The sequence below is a fragment of the Brachycentrus maculatus genome, unplaced genomic scaffold (genome assembly GCF_059751285.1).
Source record: "Brachycentrus maculatus isolate JH-2025_06_01 unplaced genomic scaffold, ASM5975128v1 h1tg000153l, whole genome shotgun sequence".
Lineage (NCBI taxonomy): Eukaryota > Metazoa > Arthropoda > Insecta > Trichoptera > Brachycentridae > Brachycentrus > Brachycentrus maculatus.
Genome location: NW_028280906.1, coordinates 813,781 through 837,974, shown reverse-complemented (window position 1 = coordinate 837,974; position 24,194 = coordinate 813,781). Strand labels below are relative to the sequence as shown.

The window sequence follows — 24,194 nt, the reverse complement described above, 5'->3', positions numbered from 1 at the left end:
TAAATCTCACACAGATTTTTTGAGTCTACTAAGTTGTATTTTATTAACAAAAACACATAAAAAATCAATATTGTGACAGTTGTTTCGCCTTGTTGGGGCATTATCAAACGAATGTGAAGATAAAATGAACTACTGTCCGTATGTAGCTATGCAATTCTAAGTGACAGTTTTAACACGTGCAGCAATAATTTATGGGAGACAACAGTAGCTAATGGGGGATGTAGGTACGTACCCTTATATTTATTCTCTGGGTAAGGAAGAATTTATTAACATGGCATTTTTTTTAGAGAATTAATGTTTTAAAGCTAAATACAATTGTTGGTAATATTATTTTTAGGAATTTATATTTATAATTGTAATTAAAAATTATAAGTTTATCAATAACGCATCATGCAAGCATTTACATGGAGAGGGATGATATACAATAATATTCTATTTACATATGTTCAGCAGTGGTGAAGATATAAGGTTGGTATGTTCATTAATAATTTTAAAATTACAACTGTTGGTAATATTATTTTTAAGAATTTATCTATGTAGATATAATTGTAATTAAAATTATTAGTTTATCAATAACGCATCATACAAGCGTTTATATAGAGAGAGATGATGCACAATAATAGTCTATTTAAATATGTTTGGCAGTGGTGAAGATATAAGGTTGGTTTGTTCATTAATAATTTTAAAATTAGGATTGTTTAAATACTTATTAATTTCTAATTGCTCTAATATATTCATTTTTCGACCTTTGCTTTCAATATGTAATGGTATTGGTTTATTTGAGACGTGAATTTTATGGTTATTTTCATTTAAGTGGTTGGCAAATTGAGACTCTATTTTTTTTTTTAAAGATCTTATGTGTTCTGAGTATCTGATTAAGAAAGAGCGTCCAGTTTGTCCCACGTAAATTGCATTACAATCGTTGCATTCTAGTTTGTAAATTCCATTGTTTTTTGAAATATTTAATTTGTCCTTTGAGTTTTTTGAAATTGATCCATTATTATTGTTTGTTTTGAATGCCACTTTTATTCCTTGTTGTTTTAAAACATTAGAAACTTTTATGGCTATTGCACCTGAAAATTCTATGCAAACAAATTTGTTTATTAATTGGTTATTGATCTGAGGATAAATTAAATCAATACTATGTTTGTATATTTTTTGGTTTATTATTTTATTAATGGTCTTCTCTCCGAATCCATTATTTTTAGCTATGAATTTGATTGTATTTAATTCCTTTTGATGTGCGATTTTATTTAAGGGCAAGTTTACTAATCTATTTATCATGGAGTGGTATGCTGCAAGTTTATGGGACCATGGGTGCATTGATGTGGCGTGTATTATCGTGTTTGTAAATGTCAGTTTCCTGAATATTTCAAAAGTATGTTTATTGTTATGTCTCCCTATCGTTACATCTAAAAAATTTATTTTCCTGTCAACCTCATGTTCTGTTGTGAAGCAGATTTTAGAGTTTATTGAGTTGGCCCATTTTGTGAAATTATCAAATTGTCCTAGAGAGTCATTCCAGCATGTTAGTAAGTCATCGACGTATCTGACATAATATATTATGTCTTTTGCTAGGGGCGATTCTAACATTATACGTTCAATGTGGTTCGTAAAGATTTCGGCCAGTAGGGGACTTCCCATTGGGAGACCATAATCTTGTTGATAAATTATTTACTTTAATTGGAAATAATTGTTATTGACACTTATTTCAATAACGTGTATTAATTCTTTCGATACTATTGGATTAATGTTACATTTGTTTAACCTTGTTTTAATTATAGAGATACATTCTTTAACTGGTATATTACTAAACAAGCTTACAGCATCTAATGACATAAATTTACAGGTAGGGGGAAGGTCGATATTTTTTTTTATTCACAAGTTCTATGGAGTTTTTTACGCTAAATATCGTTTGGAATTAGGTATGGAATTAAATTAGATGATTTAATTTGTTTGCAAGTTTTGAGGTAGGTGCGTTAATAAAGGATACTACTGGTCTTATGGGGATTGTATTTTTATGGTTGACCATATAAGGCAGGGGGTCTGGGACTCATTACTATAGTACTGTTTTAACTGGGTACTGTAGGAAACAAAGCGTTACTTTCATTTATTGATGAACTAACTGTTTTAAAAATTTTGTTATTTGGATCACCTTTCAATATTTTTAATTCTTCTGGGTTAAGAAATGCTTGAATCTATATATTTACATTTTTCTAAAATAACAATTGAGTTCTCTTTATCCGCTTTAGTTATAATTAATAATAATAATAATTAATATAATAATAATAAATCTTTATTCCAGCTTGACTAAGTGGTGGGTGCAATACTTAGTCAGGCATATATGTTTTACAACATTTTTTTTTATAAAATGAAATTTAAAAAAAATATATATAAAAAAATAATGAAAAGGACGGTGAAAAAAAATAATAAAAAAATAAATTTAAAAAAAAATTTAAAAAATTAAAAATAAAAATTACAAAAAAAAATTAAAAATTTAATTAAATCGTTACTTTTATATTATTGAATGTTGTAACATATATATTTTGAAATTAATTTTTGTTCATTGCATTCATTTCTTTGGAAATCATGTCTCCGATGATATGTTTGGGTAGATTATTATTTTTCGTATAGCTCAGAGAATCTTCTACAAGGTGTTTTTCATATACTCTAGTTGGAATTTTATATTTAAATCCTTTATCCAGTAATTTTACTTCATTATTGGAAAAGTTGCAGTTAGAAAGGTTTATGGTTTTTTGATAAAAAGTTGTTTTGTTGTGAAAAGTATGAGTTATAGGTTTCGGTTTCTTGCAAACAAATTGTATCATCTCATTAAATTCCATACCAAATTCCAAACGACATATAGCGTAAAAAACTCCATAGAACTTGTGAATAAAAGAAAAAATATCGACCTTCCCCCCAACTGTAAATTTATGTCATTAAACGTTGCAAGCTTGTTTAGTAATAAAACAGTTAAAGAATGTATCTCTATAATTAAAACAAGGTTCAACAAATGTAACATTAATCCAATAATATCGAAAGAATTAATACACCTTGTTGAAATAAGTGTCAATAACAATTATTTCCAATTAAACGAAATAATTTATCAACAAGAGGATGGTCTCCCAATGGGAAGTCCCCTACTGGCCGAAATCTTTACGAACCACATTGAACGTATAATGTTAGAATCGCCCCTAGCAAAAGACATAATATATTATGTCAGATACGTCGATGACTTACTAACATGCTGGAATGGCTCTCTAGGACAATTTGATAATTTTTACAAAATGGGCCAACTCAATAAACTCTAAAATCTGCTTCACAACAGAACATGAAGTTGACAGGAAAATATTTTTTTTAGATGTAACGATAGGGAGACATAACAATAAACACACTATCGAAATATTCAGGAAACCGACATTTACAGACACGACAATACCCGCCACATCAATACACCCATGGTCCCATAAACTTGCAGCATACCATTCATGATACATAGATTAGTAAACGTGCCTTTAGATAAAATCAAAAGGAATTAAATACAATTAAATTCATAGCTAAAAATAATGGATTCGGAGAGAAGACCATTAATAAAATAATAAACCAAAAAATATACAAACATAGTATTAATTCAATTTATCCTCATATCAATAACCAATTAATAAACAAATTTGTTTGCATAGAATTTTCAGGTGCAATAGCCATAAAAGTTTCTAATGTTTTAAAACAACAAGGAATAAAAGTGGCACTCAAAACAAACAATAATAATGGATCAATTTTAAAAAACTCAAAGGACAAATTAAATATTTTTAAAAAACAATGGAATTTACAAACTAGAATGCAATTTATGTGGGACAAACTGGACGCTCTTTCTTAATCAGATACTCAGAACACATAAGATCTTTAAAAAAAAAAACTAGACTCTCAATTTGCCAACCACTTCAATGAAAATAACTATAAAATTCGAGTCTCAAATAAACCAATTCCATTACATATTGAAAGCAAAGGTCGAAAAATTAATATATTAGAGCAATTAGAAATTAATAAGTATATGAACAATCCTAATTTTAAAATTATTAATGAACAAACCAACCTTATATCTTCACCACTGCCAAACATATTTAAATAGACTATCATTGTGCATCATCTCTCTCTCTATGTAAACGCTTGTATGATGCGTTATTGATAAACTTATAATTTTAATTACAATTATATTTACGTATATAAATTCTTAAAAATAATATTACCAACAATTGTAATTTTAAAATTATTAATGAACATACCAACCTTATATCTTCACCACTGCTAAACATATATAAATAGGATGTTATTGCATATCATCTCTATCTATTTAAACGCTCGCATGATGTGTTATTGATAAACTTATAATTTTTAATTACAATTATAAATATAAATTCCTAAAAATAATATTACCAACAATTGTATTTAGCTTTAAAACATTAATTCTCTAAAACAATTGCCATGTCAACAAATTCTTCCTTTCCCAGAAAATAAATATAAGGGTACGTACCTACATCCCCCAGTAGCTACTGTTGTCTCCCATAAATTATTGCTGCACGTGTTAAAACTGTCACTTAGAATTGCATAGCTACATACGGACCGTAGTCCATTTGATCTTCACATTCGTTTGATAATGCCCTAATAAGGCAAAACAATTGTCACAATATAATTTTTTTTTTTGTTAATAAAATACAACTTAGTAGACTCTAAAAAATTGTGTTTGATTTAAAATTTATACATAAATTAAAATGGAGTTCCACAAATTAAACGTTAAATCAATATATAAAAATATATTTTCCGCATGAATTTACTATGTACCTGTGAAATGCCATTACTTTTAGTTTTATAATTAGTATATTATTATCAAAAATCTCGAATGCATGCTTTTATATATCCATTTAATTAAAATTTAATTTTGAGTAGACTGAATGCAGTCGAATGCGATCTCTTAGACAAATGTGCGGCAAAATGATGCATGATAGATGATTGAATGGTGAAATAAAGAGAGAATGCAAGGTTGAAATGAACATTATATGTTAGGTAAAATTACAAAAAGTATTGAGATGGTTTGGACTTGTGGAAGAATGATGAATAAAGGAAATATTTCCCGCATGAATTCACTTTGTACCTTTGAAATGCCAATACTTTTTGTTTTATAATAAGTATACTTTTAATATGTTGTAATTAGTATACGGAAAATATTCCTTTATTTATTGATTTGGCGTTTAATTTGTAGAACTCCATTTTAACTTATGTATTAATTTTAAATCTAATACAGATTTTTTGAGTCTACTTAGTTGTATTTTATTAACAAAAACACATAAAAAATCAATATTGTGACATTTGTTTCGCCTTGTTAGGGCATTATCAAACGAATGTGAAGATCAAATGGACTACGGTCCGTATGTAGCTATGCAATTCTAAGTGACAGTTTTAACACGTGCAGCAATAATTTATGGGAGACAACAGTAGCTACTGGGGGATGTAGGTACGTACCCTTATATTTATTTTCTGGGAAAGGAAGAATTTGTTGACATGGCAATTGTTTTAGAGAATTAATGTTTGAAAGCTAAATACAATTGTTGGTAATATTATTTTTTGGAATAAATATTTATAATTGTAATGAAAAATTATAAGTTTATCAATAACACATCATGCAGGCATTTAAATAGAGAGAGATGATATACAATAATATCCTATTTATATATGTTTAGCAGTGGTGAAGATACAAGGTTGGTTTGTTCATAAATAATTTTAAAATTACAATTGTTGGTAATATTATTTTTAAGAATTTATATATGTAGATGTAATTGTAATTAAAATTATTAGTTTATCAATAACGCATCATGCAAGCGTTTACATAGAGAGAGATGAAAAACAATAATAGTCTGTTTAAATATGTTTGGCAGTGGTGAAGAAATAAGGTTGGTTTGTTCATTAATAATTTTATAATTAGGATTGTTTATATACTTATTAATTTCTAATTGCTCTAATGTATGAATTTTTCGACCATTGCTTTCAATCTGTAATAGAATTGGTTTATTTGAGACGTGAATTTTATGGTTATTTTCATTTAAGTGGTTGGCAAGTTGAGAGTCTACTTTTTTAAAAAAAAAATCTTATGTGTTCTGAATATCTGATTAAGAAAGAGCGTCCAGTTTGTCCCACGTAAATTGCATTACAATCGTTGCATTCTAGTTTGTAAATTCCATTGTTTTTTGAAATATTTAATTTGTCCTTCGAGTTTTTTAAAATTTATCCGATATTATTGTTTGTTTTGAATGCCACTTTTATTCCATGTTGTTTCAAAACATTAGAAACTTTTATGGATATTGCACCTGAAAATTCAATGCAAACAAATTTGTTTATTAATTGGTTATTGATATGAGGATAAATTAAATTAATACTATGTTTGTATATTTTTTGGTTTATTATTTTATTAGTGGTCTTTTCTCCGAATCTTTTATTTTTAGCTATGAACTTAATTGTATTTAATTCCTTTTGATGTGCTATTTTATCTTAGGGCATGTTTACTAACCTATGTATCATGGAGTGGTATGCTGCAAGTTTATGGGACCATGGGTACATTGATGTGGGGGGTATTGTCGTGTCTGTAAATGTCGGTTTCCTGAATATTTCGAAAGTGTGTTTATTGTTGTCTCCCTATCGTTAGATCTAAAAAATTAATTTTCCCGTCAACTTATGTTCTGTTGCTGAGCAGATTTTTGAGTTTATTGAGTTGGCCCATTTTGTGAAATTATCAAATCGTCCTAGAGAGCCATTCCAGCATGTTAGTAAGTCATCAACGTATCTGACATAATATATTATGTCTTTTGCTAGGGGTTATTCTAACATTATTTGTCAATGTGGTCCGTAAAGATTTCGGCCAGTAGGGGACTTCCCATTGGGAGACCATCCTCTTGTTCATAAATTATTTCGTTTAATTGGAAATAATTGTTATTGACACTTATTTCAACAAGGTGTATTAATTCTTTCGATATTATTGGATTAATGTTACATTTGTTGAACCTTGTTTTAATTATAGAGATACATTCTTTAACTGTTTTATTACTAAACAAGCTTGCAACGTTTAATGACATAAATTTACAGTTGGGGGGAATGTCAATATTTTTTCTTTTATTCACAAGTTCTATGGAGTTTTTTACGCTATATGCCGTTTGGAATTTGGTATGGAATTTAATCAGATGATATAATGTGTTTGCAAGTTTTGAGGTAGGTGCGTTAATAAAGCATACTACTGGTCTTATGGGGATTGTATTTTTATGGTTTTTTGGTTGACCATATAAGGCCGGGGGCCTGGGATTCATTACTATAGTACTGTTTTTACTGGGCACTGTAGGAAACAAAGCGTTACTTTCATTTATTGATGATAAGAAATGCTTGAACTTTATCTATATATTGACATTTTTCTAAAATAACAATTGAGTTCTCTTTATCTGCTTTAGTTATACTTAATAATAATAATAATAAATCTTTATTCCAGCTTGACTAAGTGGTGGGTGCAACACTTAGTCAGGCATATGTTTTACAACATTTTTTTTTATAAAATGAAATTTAAAAAAATATATACTAAAAAAATTATGAAAAGAAAGGTGAAAAAAAAATAATAAAAAATTAAAATTAAAAAAAAAATCAAAAAAATCTAAAATAAAAATTACAAAAAAATTAAAAAATTAAATTAAATTGTTACTTTTATATTATTGAATGTTGTAACATATGTATTTTGAAATTAATTTTTGTTTATTGCATTCATTTCTTTGGAAATCATGTCTCCGATGATATGTTTGGGTAGATTATTATTTTTCGTATAGCCCAGAGAATCTTCTACATCTACTGCTAGATATTCAAGTTGTTTTTCATTTACTCTAGTTGGAATTTTATATTTAAATCCTTTATCCAGTAATTTTATTTCATTATTGGAAAAGGTGCAGTTAGAAAGGTTTATGGTTTTTAGATAAAAAGTTATTTTGTTGTGAAAAGTATGAGCTATAGGTTTCGGTTTCTTGCAAACAAATGAAATCATCTGATTAATTTCCATACCAAATTCCAAACGACATATAGTGTAAAAAACTCCATAGAACTTGTGCATAAAAGAAAAAATATCGACCTTCCCCCCAACTGTAAATTTATGTCATTAGACGTTGCAAGCTTGTTTAGTAATATACTAGTTAAAGAATGTATCTCTATAATTAAAACAAGGTTTAACAAATGTAACATTAATCCAAAAATATCGAAAGAATTAAAACACCTTGTGAAATAAGTGTCAATAACAATTATTTACAATTAAAGTAAATAATTTATCAACAAGAGGATGGTCTCCTACTGGCCGAAATCTTTACGGACCACATTGAACGTATAATGTTAGAATCACCCCTAGCAAAAGACATAATATATTATGTCAGATACGTCGATGACTTGCTATCATGCTGGAATGGCTCTCTAAGACAATTTGATAATTTCACAAAATGGGCCAACTCAATAAACTCTAAAATCTGCTCCACAACAGAACATAAGTTGACGGGAAACTTAATTTTTTAGATCTAACGATAGGGAGACATAACGGTAAACACACTTTCGAAATATTCAGCAAACCGACATTTACAAACACGATAATACACGCCACATCAATGCACCCATGGTCCCATAAACTTGCAGCATACCACTCCATGATAAATAGATTAGTAAACGTACCCTTAGTTAAAATAGCACAAAAGGAATTAAATACAATTAAATTCATAGCTAAAAATAATGGATTCGGAGAGAAGAAGATTAATAAAATAATAAACCAAAAAATATACAAACATAGTATTAATTTAATTTATCCTCATATCAATAACCAATTAATAAACAAATTTGTTTGCATAGAATTTTCAGGTGCAATAGCCAAAAAAGTTTCTAATGTTTTAAAACAACAAGGAATAAAAGTGGCATTCAAAACAAACAATAATAATGGATCAATTTCAAAAAACTCAAAGGACAAATTAAATATTTAAAAAAAACAATGGAATTTACAAACTAGAATGCAACGATTGTAATGCAATTTACGTGGGACAAACTGGACGCTTTTTCTTAATCAGATATTCAGAACACATAAGATCTTTAAAAAAAAACTAGACTCTCAATTTGCCAACCACTTCAATGAAATTAACTATAAAATTCGCGTCTCAAATAAACCAATTCCATTATATATTGAAAGCAAAGGTCGAAAAATGAATATATTAGAGCAATTAGAAATTAATAAGTATTTAAACAATCCTAATTTTAAAATAATTAATGAACAAACCAACCTTATATCTTCACCACTGCCAAACATATTTCAATAGACTATTATTGTGCATCATCTCTCTCTATATAAATGCTTGTATGATGCGTTATTGATAAACTAATAATTTTAATTACAATGTATCTACATATATAAATTCTTAAAAATAATATTACCAACAATTGTAATTTTAAAATTATTAATGAACAAACCAACCTTATATCTTCACCACTGCTGAACATATGTAAATAGGATATTATTGTACATCATCCCTCTCTATGTAAACGATCACATGATGCGTTATTGGTAAACTTATAATTTTTAATTACAATTATAAATATAAATTCCTAAAAATAATATTAACAACAATTGTATTTAGCTTTAAAACATTAATTCTCTAAAAAAATTGCCATGTCAATAAATTCTTCCTTACCCAGAAAATAAATATAAGGGTACGTACCTACATCCCCCATTAGCTACTGTTGTCTCCCATTAATTATTGTTACACATGTTAAAACTGTCACTTAGAATTGTATAGCTACATACGGAGTGTAGTCCATTTGATCTTCACATTCATTTGATAATGCCCTAACAAGCCAAAACAATTGTCACAATATTATTTTTTTATTCGTTTTTATTAATAAATTACAACTTAGTAGACTCAAAAAATCTGTGTTTGATTTAAAATTAATACGTAAATTAAAATGGAGTTCTACAAATTAAACGCCAAATCAATAAATAAAAATATATTTTCCGCATGAATTTACTATGTACCTGTGTAATGCCATTTTTTTTGTTTTACAATTGGTATACTGTTACATCAGATCTCAAATGCACGCTTACATGTATACGTTTAATTAAAATTTAATTTTGAGTAATAGAATAAAATGATGGAATAAGGAAAGAATGCATGGTTAAGATAAGGGATTATATGTTAGATAAAATTAATAAATATTGATAATGTGGAAGAATGATGAATAATGGAAATATTTTCCGCATGAATTCTCTATGTACCTGTGAAATGCCAATACTTTTTTTTTATAATTAGTATACTGTTATTACAGATCTCAAATGCATGCTTACACATATACGTTTAATTAAAATATAATTTTATTTAGACTGAATGCAGTCAAAATGTGATCTCTTAGATGAATTTGTGGAAAAATGATGTATGAGAGATTCGAATGGGAAATAAAGAAAGAAAGCATGGTTTAGATAAAATTATGAAAGGATTGTTGTCATGGTTGGTACATGTGGAAGAATGACGAATGATGGAAATATTTTCTGTATGAATTTACTATGTACTTGTGAAATGCTAATACTTTTCGTTCTATAATTAGTATACTCTTATTACAGATCTCATATGCATGCTTAAAGATTATTATTGTTGGAATATTTGTTTTGTTGAAGTAGTCTATGTGTTGTTGAAAGTAAAGCTGTAAATGAAATGTAAACCTTGTTTATATTTCTCTATTTTATTTGCTATTGTTTGTAATTCCAAGAGGTCTGTCCAAAAAGTATCTGACTTTAATTATTAAAAACATTATTTATTGACATAAAATTAAATGATACTAATTTTAACTAGACTTTTTGGTATGGCGCGTAGGTAGTCCGTTGCAATGTTCATGATGTCTTCCCTGGTCTGAAATCTGGTTCCTTTCAAAGGCATTTTCAGCTGGGAAAAAAGCCAGAAATCATAGGGAGCGTATCGGGAAAGTTGGGATCATTGATCTTAGTTTCCGGCATGTCCTGTGCGATCTCCACATGAAGTTGCTTCTACTCAATTGTCAGCAACTTAAGCATAAATTTTGCTGAGAACCCTCCTGAGGGCCAAATCTTCAGTTAAAATGGGAAAAATAGATCTAACACTAATTCTCACTTCATCAGCTCAGAAAGTTCTCTGATCGTTATTTAGCGATCTTGCATGACCAGGGTCCTTGATCAATGACAACATAATTTTTTGATTTTGTGGGCATACCAGATCATGCTTCACTCTTCACTGATGAACAGCCATCTTCGAAGCGGTTATACCACTCCTTTACTTGTGTGGTGCCCATTGCTTTGTCCCCAAACACTTTTTTTAATTTTGCGGATAGTTTCCACTTGAGAATACTTGAGAAGCTTTAAATAAAATTTGATGCAGTAACGTTCATGAACATTTCTATCAAAACTATTTTTTTTCCAATAAAAATTATGGTCGGATACTTTTTGAACAGACCCCGTATATTTTTTTCTATTGTAAATGAGCATTTCTCTTTGGCTTGTCCTAAGTGAGACGTTCATTAAAAAAAAGCATTTGTAATAAATAAATAAATTGCAGACCAAATAAAAGAAAAGAAACAAACATTTTTTCATGTTATAAATATATATATATATATATATATATATATATATATATATATATATATATATATATATATATATATATATATATATATATATATATATATATATATATATATATATATATATATATATATATATATATATCATAAATATAAAAAAAATATTGTTTTGTTTTCTGTTAGGATTCATGAATCATGTTAATATGTAATCAAGTAACGAAAACTAATATTTATTGATATTCGCCCTATTAAAAAATAATATTATGTCAATCCTCATGTGTTGTGTTCTACCCTCATCCAGTTAAAAATCATATTCTTGCTCTCATATATCACTCTCCACCCATGTGTCAAAATGTATAGCGAAAACAGATTTAAATTGGACGAGAGTAGAATGTAGGGGATGAGGAGAACCTAATATGTAATTTTTTGTATGGAGTTTCCATTACTAGGTCAGTATTACAAGATTTGTGAATGTGTGATATGTGTCTGTTTTATTTTTTTTGGCCATATTGTATCAGTCACTGAAAGTGGAAAATAATATCATTCTTCAATTGAGTTTTGCAAATTGAGACTTTCTCGTCTTGATTCACTCGCCACTCTGCAATTATTAATTTCAAATACTTTCGACTTCCTGATAAGTTTATTTGAATAATGATAAATGAGAAATTCTCACAATATGTGTATAAAGTGTAGTTAAGAAGTCTCATATACTTAGTTAACGGGCATATACGCCAAAATGTATTATAAACTAATTTTCTTCAGCTTATTTGGATATTATAACTAGTTTTACCAAATACGTGCTACTGGCTATAGAAACAGCTAGAACTAATGCTGCATGATTTGCATAGTTGAACTCTTATAATGTATAATTTGCATGTACTCATTAAAATGAGACATTAAACAGTCCATTAAAATTATCAGCAATCGCGATACTCAATTCTTTCTATTTTCACTGACTGAATGAGGTCATTGATCATTTCATAAATATATTTGTCAGAGTTCAACAAATGCTTTTGAATCTATATTTATTGTACCATTACTAATAAATTGTGTATATAACTCCCTACTTGTCCCTATGTCTTGCCTCCTGCCTTGGACAATGCCGACCGATTTCTTCAAATAACAGTCAATGATAATTACTTTGGTAAGTTGCAAACCCTAATTTTATAAATAACTAAGCTTCTTCATTCGCTATAAGTTTATCTTACGTTTGTGACTAATATAAAAGTTCTATATATTCATATATATAGAACTTCCAAGAATTTGAGTAGTGTGTTTGTCAATAATGGGTAGAATTGGTGAATGTTACACGTGTGTAAAGTGATCACTTAAACCGGCCTATGACGGTCGTCAGCCCCGTAAATGCCCAGACTTCCATATTCTTCTTCATCTTTGTTGAGATGTCAAAAAATAATATGAAAGTGGATAAGGTTTTATTTGCATTGCTTTATGTTTTTACAACAAAGTATAAAATTATGTTTGGTGTACAAATAAGTTTCCACTGTTTGACAAAAGTCGGCATCATCAGTGACTTATGGTTAAAATGTCATATATAAAGTGCCATTATTGTAATGTTGGACATCTGTCAACAACACAACCTTAAAGTCATTAGTAATATATATTCTTTTGGTGTACAAATAAGTTTCCACTGTTTGACAAAAGTCGGCATCATCAGTGACTTATGGTTAAAATGTCATATATAAAGTGCCATTATTGTAATGTTGGACATCTGTCAACAACACAACCTTAAAGTCATTAGTAATATATATTCTTTTGCGTGTGAATGAGTTAAGTTTTAAGCCAAATAAGCATCAATTGAGGGAACTTATAATTTACTTCTTAAATTTAAAGAAACCTGCAACCGAAGCGCTTCGATTGCTTGTAGAAGCATGTGACGAGTAGTGAGTGGTGAATAGGAAACATTATTGGGTCAAGATTCGTGCCAAACGCAAGAAAAACTTGCATTTACACTAAGGTGGCGACTGACCGGAACATTTCGTCGCAACATCGCTTGCAGCGAGCATCACCGAGCATCCGAAACTATGGATGGAGCGCTCGGTTCGGTGTACTGACTCCCTGAATGCTCGCTTCGTAACGTGTTACGTTACGACGAAATACTCCGGTCAGTCTCCGCCTTTAAGTGTGACTCAAGAAGCAATTTCACATCCTTTGAAATCATTGAGAATGGTCAACAAATATGGAAATTGGGTTTCATATGAACTGAAGCCGAGAAACATCGAATCGAATAAAATGCTGCTTGCCAAGCTGGCAAGCAGCATTTTATTCATATTCAGTGGTATAGTCACTGATGAAAAATGGATCCACTATGATAATCCTAAAAGGAAGAAAAAAAAGAAGAAAGAAGAAAAAGGAAGAAGAAATCACGGCGCCCACCTAGTTATGCTTCAACATCTACAGCTGAGCCAAACATTCATGAAAAAAACTCTTGCGTATTTGGTGGGATCAGTTATGTGTATTACAAGTTGCTCAAATTGAATGAAACCATTACTGGAACTATTTATCGAAAACAGTTGATGAGATTGAGTAAAGCATTGAAGGAAAAGTGCACCCACTACTACTCCAGACGCAATAAAGTTATTCTCCTCACGATAATGCTCGTCCATATGTTTCTCGTATTTCTCTCCACTAAACACATGCTATAAGTAAGCAACTGTCTCCCTACTCTTGCTCTATAGAGCACATTCACATTGTTGACCATATTAGTCCATGGAATGCGTAGCATTGTACGATGTAACCACATTTGGAATGCTTCTAACCGGTTCATAGTGATGGTCTTGAGGGTCCACGATTCAACTTCGTATAGAAGTACTGACCAAACTTAATACCTAACCTTTTTTTGCTGAAGTTTCCAATGGAGGTTATCGTTACAGAGTATATTTCTCATTTTATTGAAAACTGTGTGAGTAGCCTCTATTCTGAAGTTTACTTTGGTTTCTGAGTCAAGGTTTTCAACAATGTTACCTAAAAGCTATTTGGAAACACTCAGTTGGTAAGTTTTACCCCACCCACCGTATTCAGCAGACATTGCCCCTTTGGACTACTACTTGTTCTGATTGACGGCACATGGCCTGGCTGAGCAGCACTATGCATCATATGAAGGTACCAAAAATTGGGTTGATTTATAGATAGCATCAAAACATAAAGCATTATTCTGACGCGGTATCCATATGCTGTCAGAAAAATGGGAAGAAGTAGTGGCTAACGAAAAACAGTACTTGGAATAAAACACAAGGTACCCTTCATTCACAATAAATGCCCAGATTTTTATATTTAAAAAAAACTTTGGAAACTTATTTGTTCACCTAATATTTTTTGTAATTGTGATTTAAAATAGATATTTTGAATTTGGGCATTATGAATATATTTCTTTTTTTTTAGGAATGGGAAAGGAGGTGGAAAATCTCATATTAGAAAACAATGAACTGCTAGCTACTAAGTAAGTCTACATGTTACATATTTAATATCAAAGCTGCCTTTTTATAATTTATCTTATAAAAAAAAATATTGCCATCTTCATATCAATATGCTGAACAAATAAGGTTTGATCTACAGACTATGTGTCATTTAGAGATATTGAGGGCATTATTTCTTACAGTATACACAACATAAGATTTTTTTTTTAAAGAGAAATATTTGTTTTTTTTATTATTTACACAAACATTTCAATTTCATACTATTTCTGAGAGCCTTAGCGGCTCGTTATTTGAAATAGGTAGTAGTAATCAAATTGTGGTAGACTGGGTTCGAATCGAGAAACCCTGACTTAAGAGTCCGCGACACTAACCACGGGACCACAACCCGACATATTGACGGACATATATTTATTGACGGACATAATTAGTAACAGAAAAGATTTGACACTTCCGCATGCAATTACCAATTTCTATAGCATAAAATTCCTTATATTTTGTTTGAATTAAAAGTCATTTTGTGTTTTTGCAGAAACGCCCTAAATGTAGTAAAGGATGATCTCATAGTCAAAGTGGATGAATTGGTGGGGGAACAGGAGATCTTGAGGGAAGAAGTTGCCTCGTTGAGTTTAGCCCGGCAACGGCAGAGGGAGCACATTGCAGAGCTTGAAGATGAGCTGCGGAAGATCAAGGAAGAGGGAATTGTCGGTACCAACAGGTCTGGTGATGGCAGCGGTGACAATGAAGAGGCCGACGTACCAATGGCTCAAAGGAAAAAGTTCACAAGGGTTGAGATGGCCCGTGTATTGATGGAACGCAACCAGTACAAGGTACGTTTTGATATGATCGCAAACATTGCCTTATAATAGAAGTTAGTGCTACCTAATATTAAATTTCAAAAAATATTTTGTACGCATAGTAAAGAAATAAACTATTTATTCCTTGGCCTCTATCTGCACTCATATTGCTCATAAGGCACTGCGCTCAATCAATACAGTGTTAACTTAATTATCAATCAAACAAAGGCTAAGATCAGTTTATCCTAAATTCTTGGATCTGCGAGTAAAATCTGTATTTCATGGAATACAAATGATGTTAGTTATGGAAATCACTGCTATGTGGAGTAAGAAATAGAAGAGGAACAGTAAATAGGGAAAGAAAAATAGCTACACATATTTACAAATATGTACATTAATAAAGTAAACTTCCTTTTAAAAAAATAAATTGTTATGAAACCATTGCCTTGCGTGTGTTTAGCTATGCCGAGCACTCCATACAACAGATAGCTCAAGATTTATTCTAGGGAATCCTGGCAAGTTGCGACAGCTGTAGAAAATGCTAGTATTAATTTTACAATAATGATGTATTTCTACTTTCAGGAACGCTTCATGGAATTGCAAGAAGCAGTTCGTCTTACTGAAATAATGCGTGCAAATAGGAATGTTTCCTTAGACAAAAAACAAAGCATATGGAATTTTTTTAATAAGCTCTTTAGGTAAATATACTTTTTCTTATTCCCACTATTTCTATTAAACAAATTTAAGCTAAAAATCAGAATCATTTTGTTCATATATACTAGAAATTAGTATCTTTATTGCGGACAATACTATAACTTTGTTATATACAACCAGTTTTCACATTATGCTCTACAAACAAAAACGATTTTTTAGATTTTCTTTGTATTTATGAATATCTTAAATGTCAATAATTTCATCCATTATTTGCTTATCGAAAACTACCACTTTAGCAAGTTTATAATGTATTGCATCATCATGATTTTGGAGACTGTTGATATTTGCAATGATATGAAAAAACAATGCATGATATATCGCCCACTCCTTTCAAGAACGTCATAAATCAAAAAACTTGATTTTAAAGTTCAAAAATATAATGCAATGTATTAAAAATAAATATCAAGCCACTTATTGAACTTTTTACTGTGCAACAGATCTTTTTAAGTAAAACCTGAAGGTTTTTTCTCCATTTTAAAAATATTTAGTATATTCAAAAAAATAACTAAACTATACATTTTCTTCAAAATGCAAAAACAACACTTTCTTCCCTGTAGCGGGTAAATATTAAGTTAAAAATATGCCTCTTTTGCTGGGATATAGTACATTTTCTGGGCATTCCGAAAACATGCACAACTGAAAATTGACGATTTTTTATTTATGACGCTCTTGAAAGGAGTGAGCAATATGTACCCTATAAATGGAACTCGTTCACTATTTGAGAACTGGATGGAAATTAAGACTTTTCACCATCTTTCTTATGTTAATCCCCTGATGCTAACTAAATTTGTAATTAGATTATTTATTGATTTGGCGTTGACTTTGTAGAATGACACGTTGATTATTTAAGAAGAAAAAAAATTATCACCTGTCGATCAAAAAATCTGTAAAAAATTTCGAAACTAGTTGTGTGAAATCAAACTCAATTAGTGGTCTAATACTTAATTTAAAATCAATTTGTAACTTGTCCAGTTCTGGAGATCGGCCTCCAACGCAGCTCTCCCAGGGCCGGCCGTCAGGAAGTCCCGCTCGCATGCGCCACTCGCGCACGCACGCCGACTTCCTGGACACCTCGCCGCACAACTCCGCATCCTCGGACCGCACTCAGCAGAGGAAGAAGAACGAAAGGAGGGACCAGTACCGCCAGGTGGCACATTCATCTAACTCATTCCACTGACAGCTTGTGCACAAATTCAAATATTCAGTGCCATAATTATATTTGGACGTATAACTGAATCCCAAGTTACGGGGACATTCCCAACCAAAGAATCAGGGCATTTACAAAGAAAAAGTACATGGCCTTGCCAACTAAATTCCCTTTTCTTGACAACAATTGTGGCCGTGGGTTGTTGCGTCCTACTCCATATTTCCTTGATTCTCGCAAAGTCAAACCACCACTTGGTCTGTCTGATTCAACTTTGAGACTGACCGGAGCATTTCGTCGTAACGTAACATTTGCGGCGAGCATCCGAACATCGGATGGAGTACATGGAAGGAGCTCGGCTCGCTGTACTGACTATACGAATGCTCGCATTGTAACATGTTACATTATGATGAAATGACTCCGGTCAGTCCCCACCATTACATTTCAAAAGAAACACAAGTTGTCCTGTGATTGTACATAATATGTGTCATTTGAAAATTACAGGTGCGAGCACATGTCCGCAAGGAAGATGGGCGGATGCACGCGTATGGCTGGAGTCTGCCAAGTCGTCCCAATAAAGCTCCTACTCCACCATCATCCTCTTCTGGAGTTCCAGTACCTGTCCCAGTGTTTTGCAGGTAAGTTTAATAGTAGAAAAGTAATTAATCCTGGTTTAACCGGATCCACGCGGCTCGCATAACCGTATGTGTTTTCACAAAACATGCCCCATACGCGGCTGACATAATCGTATGTGTTTTTACTTTGCTCCAAGCTTTGAACCTCTGTTCAACTTTGAGGGATTTTTTCATGGTGTGGAACTTTGGATAAAATAATACGTCAATCCTTGGCCTTATCTGACATCTGTTGAAATATCTGACTAATAATTTGTAACATCACAAGGATAAATAAAAGAACAGATCACTGATTTTTCTTGAGGTCGGTAATTAGTCCGCGCCATAATCATGCCCATATCTGTCTCACTTTCGACGCTACGCATCGCCAGTGGGTAAGAGTGACACACGATGCTGCTTTAATTAATTTATGTTACAATCTTATTTGTTTATATTACGATATATTTCAAGAATAATGTGACACAAGTGTATTATAGAGTACCAAAAAGGCACAATAAATCCCATTGAACGTTTTTGTTTTGGAAAATAAATTGTTTCTTAACTAAATACATGATAAAAGTAATCATTGAAAAAACAGAAAAATACCGCCGCGCACGGGCGTTACTCAGGAACAAAGTTAACGCAGTTAAACGGTTAATATATTTCTGTAGCTTTTTTTTTCTGGAGAAGTTTAGTTACCAGAAGATAACAAAGGAATGACAGCATTTTGTTTCTTTTATAGCTAAATACTATGGTAATCATAGGAAACAGGACAATAACTATTATTGATCTTACTACACCATCTAGGAATCTGATATTTTTATAATCGTCCCATCTACATATGTTCCAATGGATTAAAGTATACCAGCGTTTCCCAACCTTTTTTGCCTTGCGTACCACTTGGTAGTACATCACGCTTAATTGCACCACTTCGGAACAATGATTGTATTTCGAGAAATTTTTTATTCTATTTGTTTTAATTTTTTATGTTGTCATTATAAATTTTATTGGGTGACTATATTTTCCAAAATTCAATTTATTTAAGTTTTAAAAATAATACTAGTTTTAATTTTTTCTAATATAAAGGAGATATTTGAAATTTACATACCACAATCTTTTTTTTTTAAATAAAAGGTGCCAAAGCTCATTTCTTGGTGAAATTCAAAACCAGAACATTTAAAGAAGTATTTTTTTTTCAACTAAATTTTATTAAAAAAAATACATAGAATTTAATTGAATTATTTGTGTAAAAAATGAGTTGCGCCGCAGGCAATTTTTTTCCAAAAATTACCAATATTAATTGAAAATATATGTATATAAAATTAATGAAACACTGTAAATGTAAAATTAAAAATTATAGGAAAAATACAATAGTTTAAATGATATATTTGTCTTTTTTTTAAACTTTTTATGTATGCCTTTACTGATTGTTTTTCGCGTACCACCGTCTATTCACTCCCGTACTGGCCGCACACAACAGGTTGGGAACCGCTGAAGTATACATTTTAGGCTGAGAGATAAAATGCCTAAGATAAAATTATATAGGAGCAAATGTCTTGAAATGACAGCTATTTGATACCTTAGCCTAGAAACACACTAACAACTTTGCGCACACTTGCATTTTGAACATTTGGGATGAACAACTGCAGTCGATTCGGAGTTAAGTGTGCAAGTTATATGATTTTAATATTGAGAGTACACAGAAAGCTCAACTCTGACAGCTTGAATCAGTCGATCCAGACTTTTTCAACGTGTTGTTTGTTTCTGGCCTTACTGCCTTTTACCTAAGCATGGCAGATAGTAGTGTTACTTGTATTGTTAGTATATATATGTATCTTTTTATAGTGTACATCAACAAATTCTACCTGATTTTACAGCGTTATACAAAAAAAAAAAAAAAGTAATAAAGTAGTAAGTATAGTTATAAATAAATAAATTTATTTTGTTTTAGACCTTTGACGGAAACCAATCCGGGTGTTAAGTTTTGGTGTGGTGCCGGGGTCAATATGGCGGGAGGCCAACTACTTGACCCGGAGGATGGCCCTTCATCCTTGGCCGATGAGATCAGAGGGGCCACTGCCAACCAAGCCCAAGACACCACCGACAACCACACCTTCTGGGCGCAGCCTCAGCAAGCAAACATGTCCTCGTTTGTCTGGATTTGTTCCAGCACTCACTCAAACAGTACTGTGACGGTGAGATCAATTTTATACGTGTTTTTTACTATTTTTTTTTTTTTTCATTTTCTTAAATACCTTAAAAAAAGTTTTTACTTCTGCAAATGTTAATACAGCTAAACCTCATCTTCACTTGTCTACTTTTTATCTTTTCACACTTTTACAAAGAAACACAGTGAAACCTCTATTTATCGTTTTTCAAGGGACCTATCGAAATAAACTATGAATGCGGGAAAATAATAAATATGGGAAAACAATTTGTATGCAAATTATAATAATATAAATATATTGCAAATTCGGACTAAAATAGTTGATTTTAGAAAAAAAAACGGAAATGGGTAACATGCAAATTGACAATAAAACCAATTGATAAGTATTCAAAATGGTTTATTTAAGAAAAACAAAGACAATTGATTACTATTTTATATTTTTACAGTCGAAAATATCAAATTTGGAGCGTAATTCAAACGATGAATGCGATAAAATGATGATAGAGAAACGATCAATGCGATCTATTTTTGTATGAAATGAATTCGGGTTAGAAGAAATAAACGACACATCCGGGAAAATGATTATTCGAGGAACGATAGATAGGGGTTTCACTGTATTAAATTCGCATTTTTACTTTCATATGTACAAACATAAATTTACCTCGGTTTTAATTCACTCATTTTGTAACCCCCTGTTTTGTGTTTTCACCCATGACCAAGTGAATAATGAGAAATTGGACTCATCTTAGAAAGTGTATTCTCAAACCTGATCTGTGTATTCAACTAATAATACATATCCTCCATTGTTATTTCTTTGCCATTCTTCTGCACAAAGTGGAGATATGGAAACTAAACTTCAAAGTTGAGGCCCCCCAAGTTACTCAAAATTTCCTGGGTAGACACTTAAAATTTTTGCTGGTGGACATGGGTGTTCTCTGTCTACACAAATGTTCTTAGCAGCGAAATAGCCCTGACAGACACATATCATTTTCAATTTCAACTTTTGGATTTTCCTTATTCAAGTCAACGGATTTTAGACTGAGCTAACATAGAAACTGACCCTACAATGGGATCAAAACCGTCCGTTAATCGACTCTTATATGGGATCTGAAAGTTTGAGTTCTGGAGTGGGCAGCCTATTTTTCCTATTTACTTAACATTATACATTTAGCATTTTCATTATTGCTTTTTAAGTTAAATTATGTATATAAAATGTGTTTCATTTTTAGGTGATCGATGCAAACAATCCAGCTGACATCTTGTCAACATTCAGTGTGTGTGACAATCACCTTCTTTGCATCGCGTCTGTGGCTGGCGTAATTCCTGAAGACTTTGAAGACGCTAATGATAACACAATAACCGAGACAATGATTAGCGATCAACAGAATAACGCTATGGCTGCCTTAACCACATACAACAATAACAACCCTGGACAAACGGACACTCCGCCAGGCATTGTAACTCTGGTAATTCCTTATCGTTTTATTCAAATCACTCCTCTCAGGCTCGTATTCTTCCCATTTTCCTTTTTTTGTACGTGTACATATCGCCAGCTAAACATCAAAGTCATAAATGTGCAGGATTTTTTTTTTGGAATGTTTGGGTTGCCTGATGTGTCCGTACCACATACAGGCAAAAAAATGGGCCTTTGCGGTTTTGCTTGTACCTGGTGCGGTCACCCCGACGAAGAATGGATCAAACTGATTTTCCAATATGATTTTATGAGGTAGTTGAATGCAGTGGCGTGCACAGAGTTTTTAATCAGGGTTGGGTAAGGATAAGGCATAGTAGGCACTGGTTGTGTTTCTACATGCAATGTGAGTAATCCAAGGTAGGCACTGCTTTTCTGGTTATATAGAATGCACGTATCTGGTTGAAAGTATTCTCGCAGGGTGGCTCTATGTGTATGGACTATAGTGAACTCTATCACCCATTGTTAGTATTATTTCTTATGATGCAAAGATGTCTTAATATCAAATATTTAAAATAGTAAAAATCCCGCACTTTTTCCAAATAAAATCTTCATTAAAACTCATCAGTCAAAGGGTTAAAATTTCAATTTGGTATCATAATTTTTTGGCACTAAACTATCTTCATATTGTAGTTGATTACCTATTATTCTGTACGGCTAAATGAATGAATTAAGTATTTAAGCATTTTTTGTTTTATACTTTTATACATTGTTACGAATTAAAAATGCAAAATCGCGACATTAGCATCATGATATCACAGAACTTTTCATATGAGCTCATCCCTTTATTTGTAGATCACTGTGGGGGAAGACACAATGGCCGCCTCCAACTATGAAATAAATAAATTATCGGATAACGAGTTAGAAAAGGCTGAAGCTGGCTCCGATGTCAATGATGATCCCCCACTTACTGATCCTCCTGAGATCTTTGTAGAAAAGGAAAACAAGCCTAATGTTCCGAAGCCTTCGTCCGCATTGCCCACCATGTGGCTGGGAGCTCAGAGCGGAGTGCTGTACTTGCATTCCGCTGTTAAGGACTGGAATGTTTGTCTCGGAAGGTACAGTATTGGATTGTAATACACCATGTCCATGTGCATACCATGCATTAACATCTCGCAAAGTATCATTCTTTGCTTCATCCTGCACCCATGGTGTTTAGGGCACCGCATCGGGTCCCCACATTGTTAACTCTATTGAAATAATTAACAAGCGTGAGAGAGACAGAGCGAGAGAGATGGTTGTAAACTGTAAGTTTTTATGACGGGTTAATTTGATAATTTGCTTTGCAACAATTTTTGTCATATTTTGCGCACGAAAAATTCCGATTAACATTAATCAAAATTCAGGGAAAATATTGATTCAAATTTTAAAATTATCAAAAGTTTTATGTGAGAACACTGTTGGAGGAATCAGAATCATAGTAAATTTTTAATTACCATTTTTCGAACTAACAAGGTTTTACTGCTAACAATTTGTTACCCTAAAATGGCAGATTTCACTCGACTGTGAAACTGTGGTTTCAGACTTGCTACTTGGTTTTTTAATCGGTGGTAGTATTGTGTGTTTTTTTGTTGTTGTTAATATATGACTTTTAATCTATAATGTTTTGATATAACAGAGTCCAACTGAAGGATGCCGTGTTGGCAATAGTGGAATGTTCGTCCCGCGTAGTTGTGGCCCTGGCTGATGGGACAGTAGGAGTGTTTGCCCGGGCCTCCAACGGCACCTGGGACCTGTCCCGCTACCACCTCATCACCCTCGGGGGACCGCAACACTCAGGTATGTCCCGTCACATGATAAACATACAGGTAAAATATATTTATCAAACTAAACCAACTAAGCATGGCATCCCTCGCTCGGGAATCCCTTAGGCATAGTGTCCATGATGAAGTAAAACCTCATTAATCAGTAATGAACAATTAAAAACATTACCCATTTTATACTTATATATAAGCCGGTGTGCAGAAATGTTTTGAAAGTAATTTGTATTTTTTGAAAGAAAGAAAATAGCAACTGCTGAACGCTTTGTGTAAAGATAAATGTGGATACAATACATATTAATTAATAATGTATAAAGTTTATTATGGAGTTTTATTTTATTTTTATACTTTGGTCCAGATCACATCAGAGATTTTGATCATTTCCTACTGCCAATATTATTTCATTGGTTTATTATTATCTGAAAATTTTCAGGAAGTATTTTTGGAACG

General features: G+C 31.6%; 1 protein-coding gene across 3 annotated transcripts in view; it reads left to right on the top strand.

The window, feature by feature from the left end:
- The window catches only part of syd (JNK-interacting protein syd), a 40,898-nt gene that overhangs the window by 6,752 nt on the left and 9,952 nt on the right, over positions 1–24,194 (top strand). For 2 of the 3 annotated variants that reach the window (XR_015837649.1, XM_088261342.1), the window contains exons 7-16: positions 12,776–12,793; positions 15,049–15,106; positions 15,613–15,910; positions 16,460–16,575; positions 17,564–17,738; positions 18,240–18,373; positions 20,298–20,541; positions 21,743–21,979; positions 22,780–23,042; positions 23,603–23,763. Coding sequence is in view for 2 of the 3 variants with exons in the window: in XM_088261342.1 (XP_088117468.1) it covers positions 12,776–12,793; positions 15,049–15,106; positions 15,613–15,910; positions 16,460–16,575; positions 17,564–17,738; positions 18,240–18,373; positions 20,298–20,541; positions 21,743–21,979; positions 22,780–23,042; positions 23,603–23,763 (1,704 nt within the window). In the remaining variant the exon portion in view is untranslated. The remainder of the gene's footprint in view (positions 1–12,775; positions 12,794–15,048; positions 15,107–15,612; positions 15,911–16,459; positions 16,576–17,563; positions 17,739–18,239; positions 18,374–20,297; positions 20,542–21,742; positions 21,980–22,779; positions 23,043–23,602; positions 23,764–24,194) is intronic. The other variant, XM_088261343.1, reaches the window with a different exon arrangement.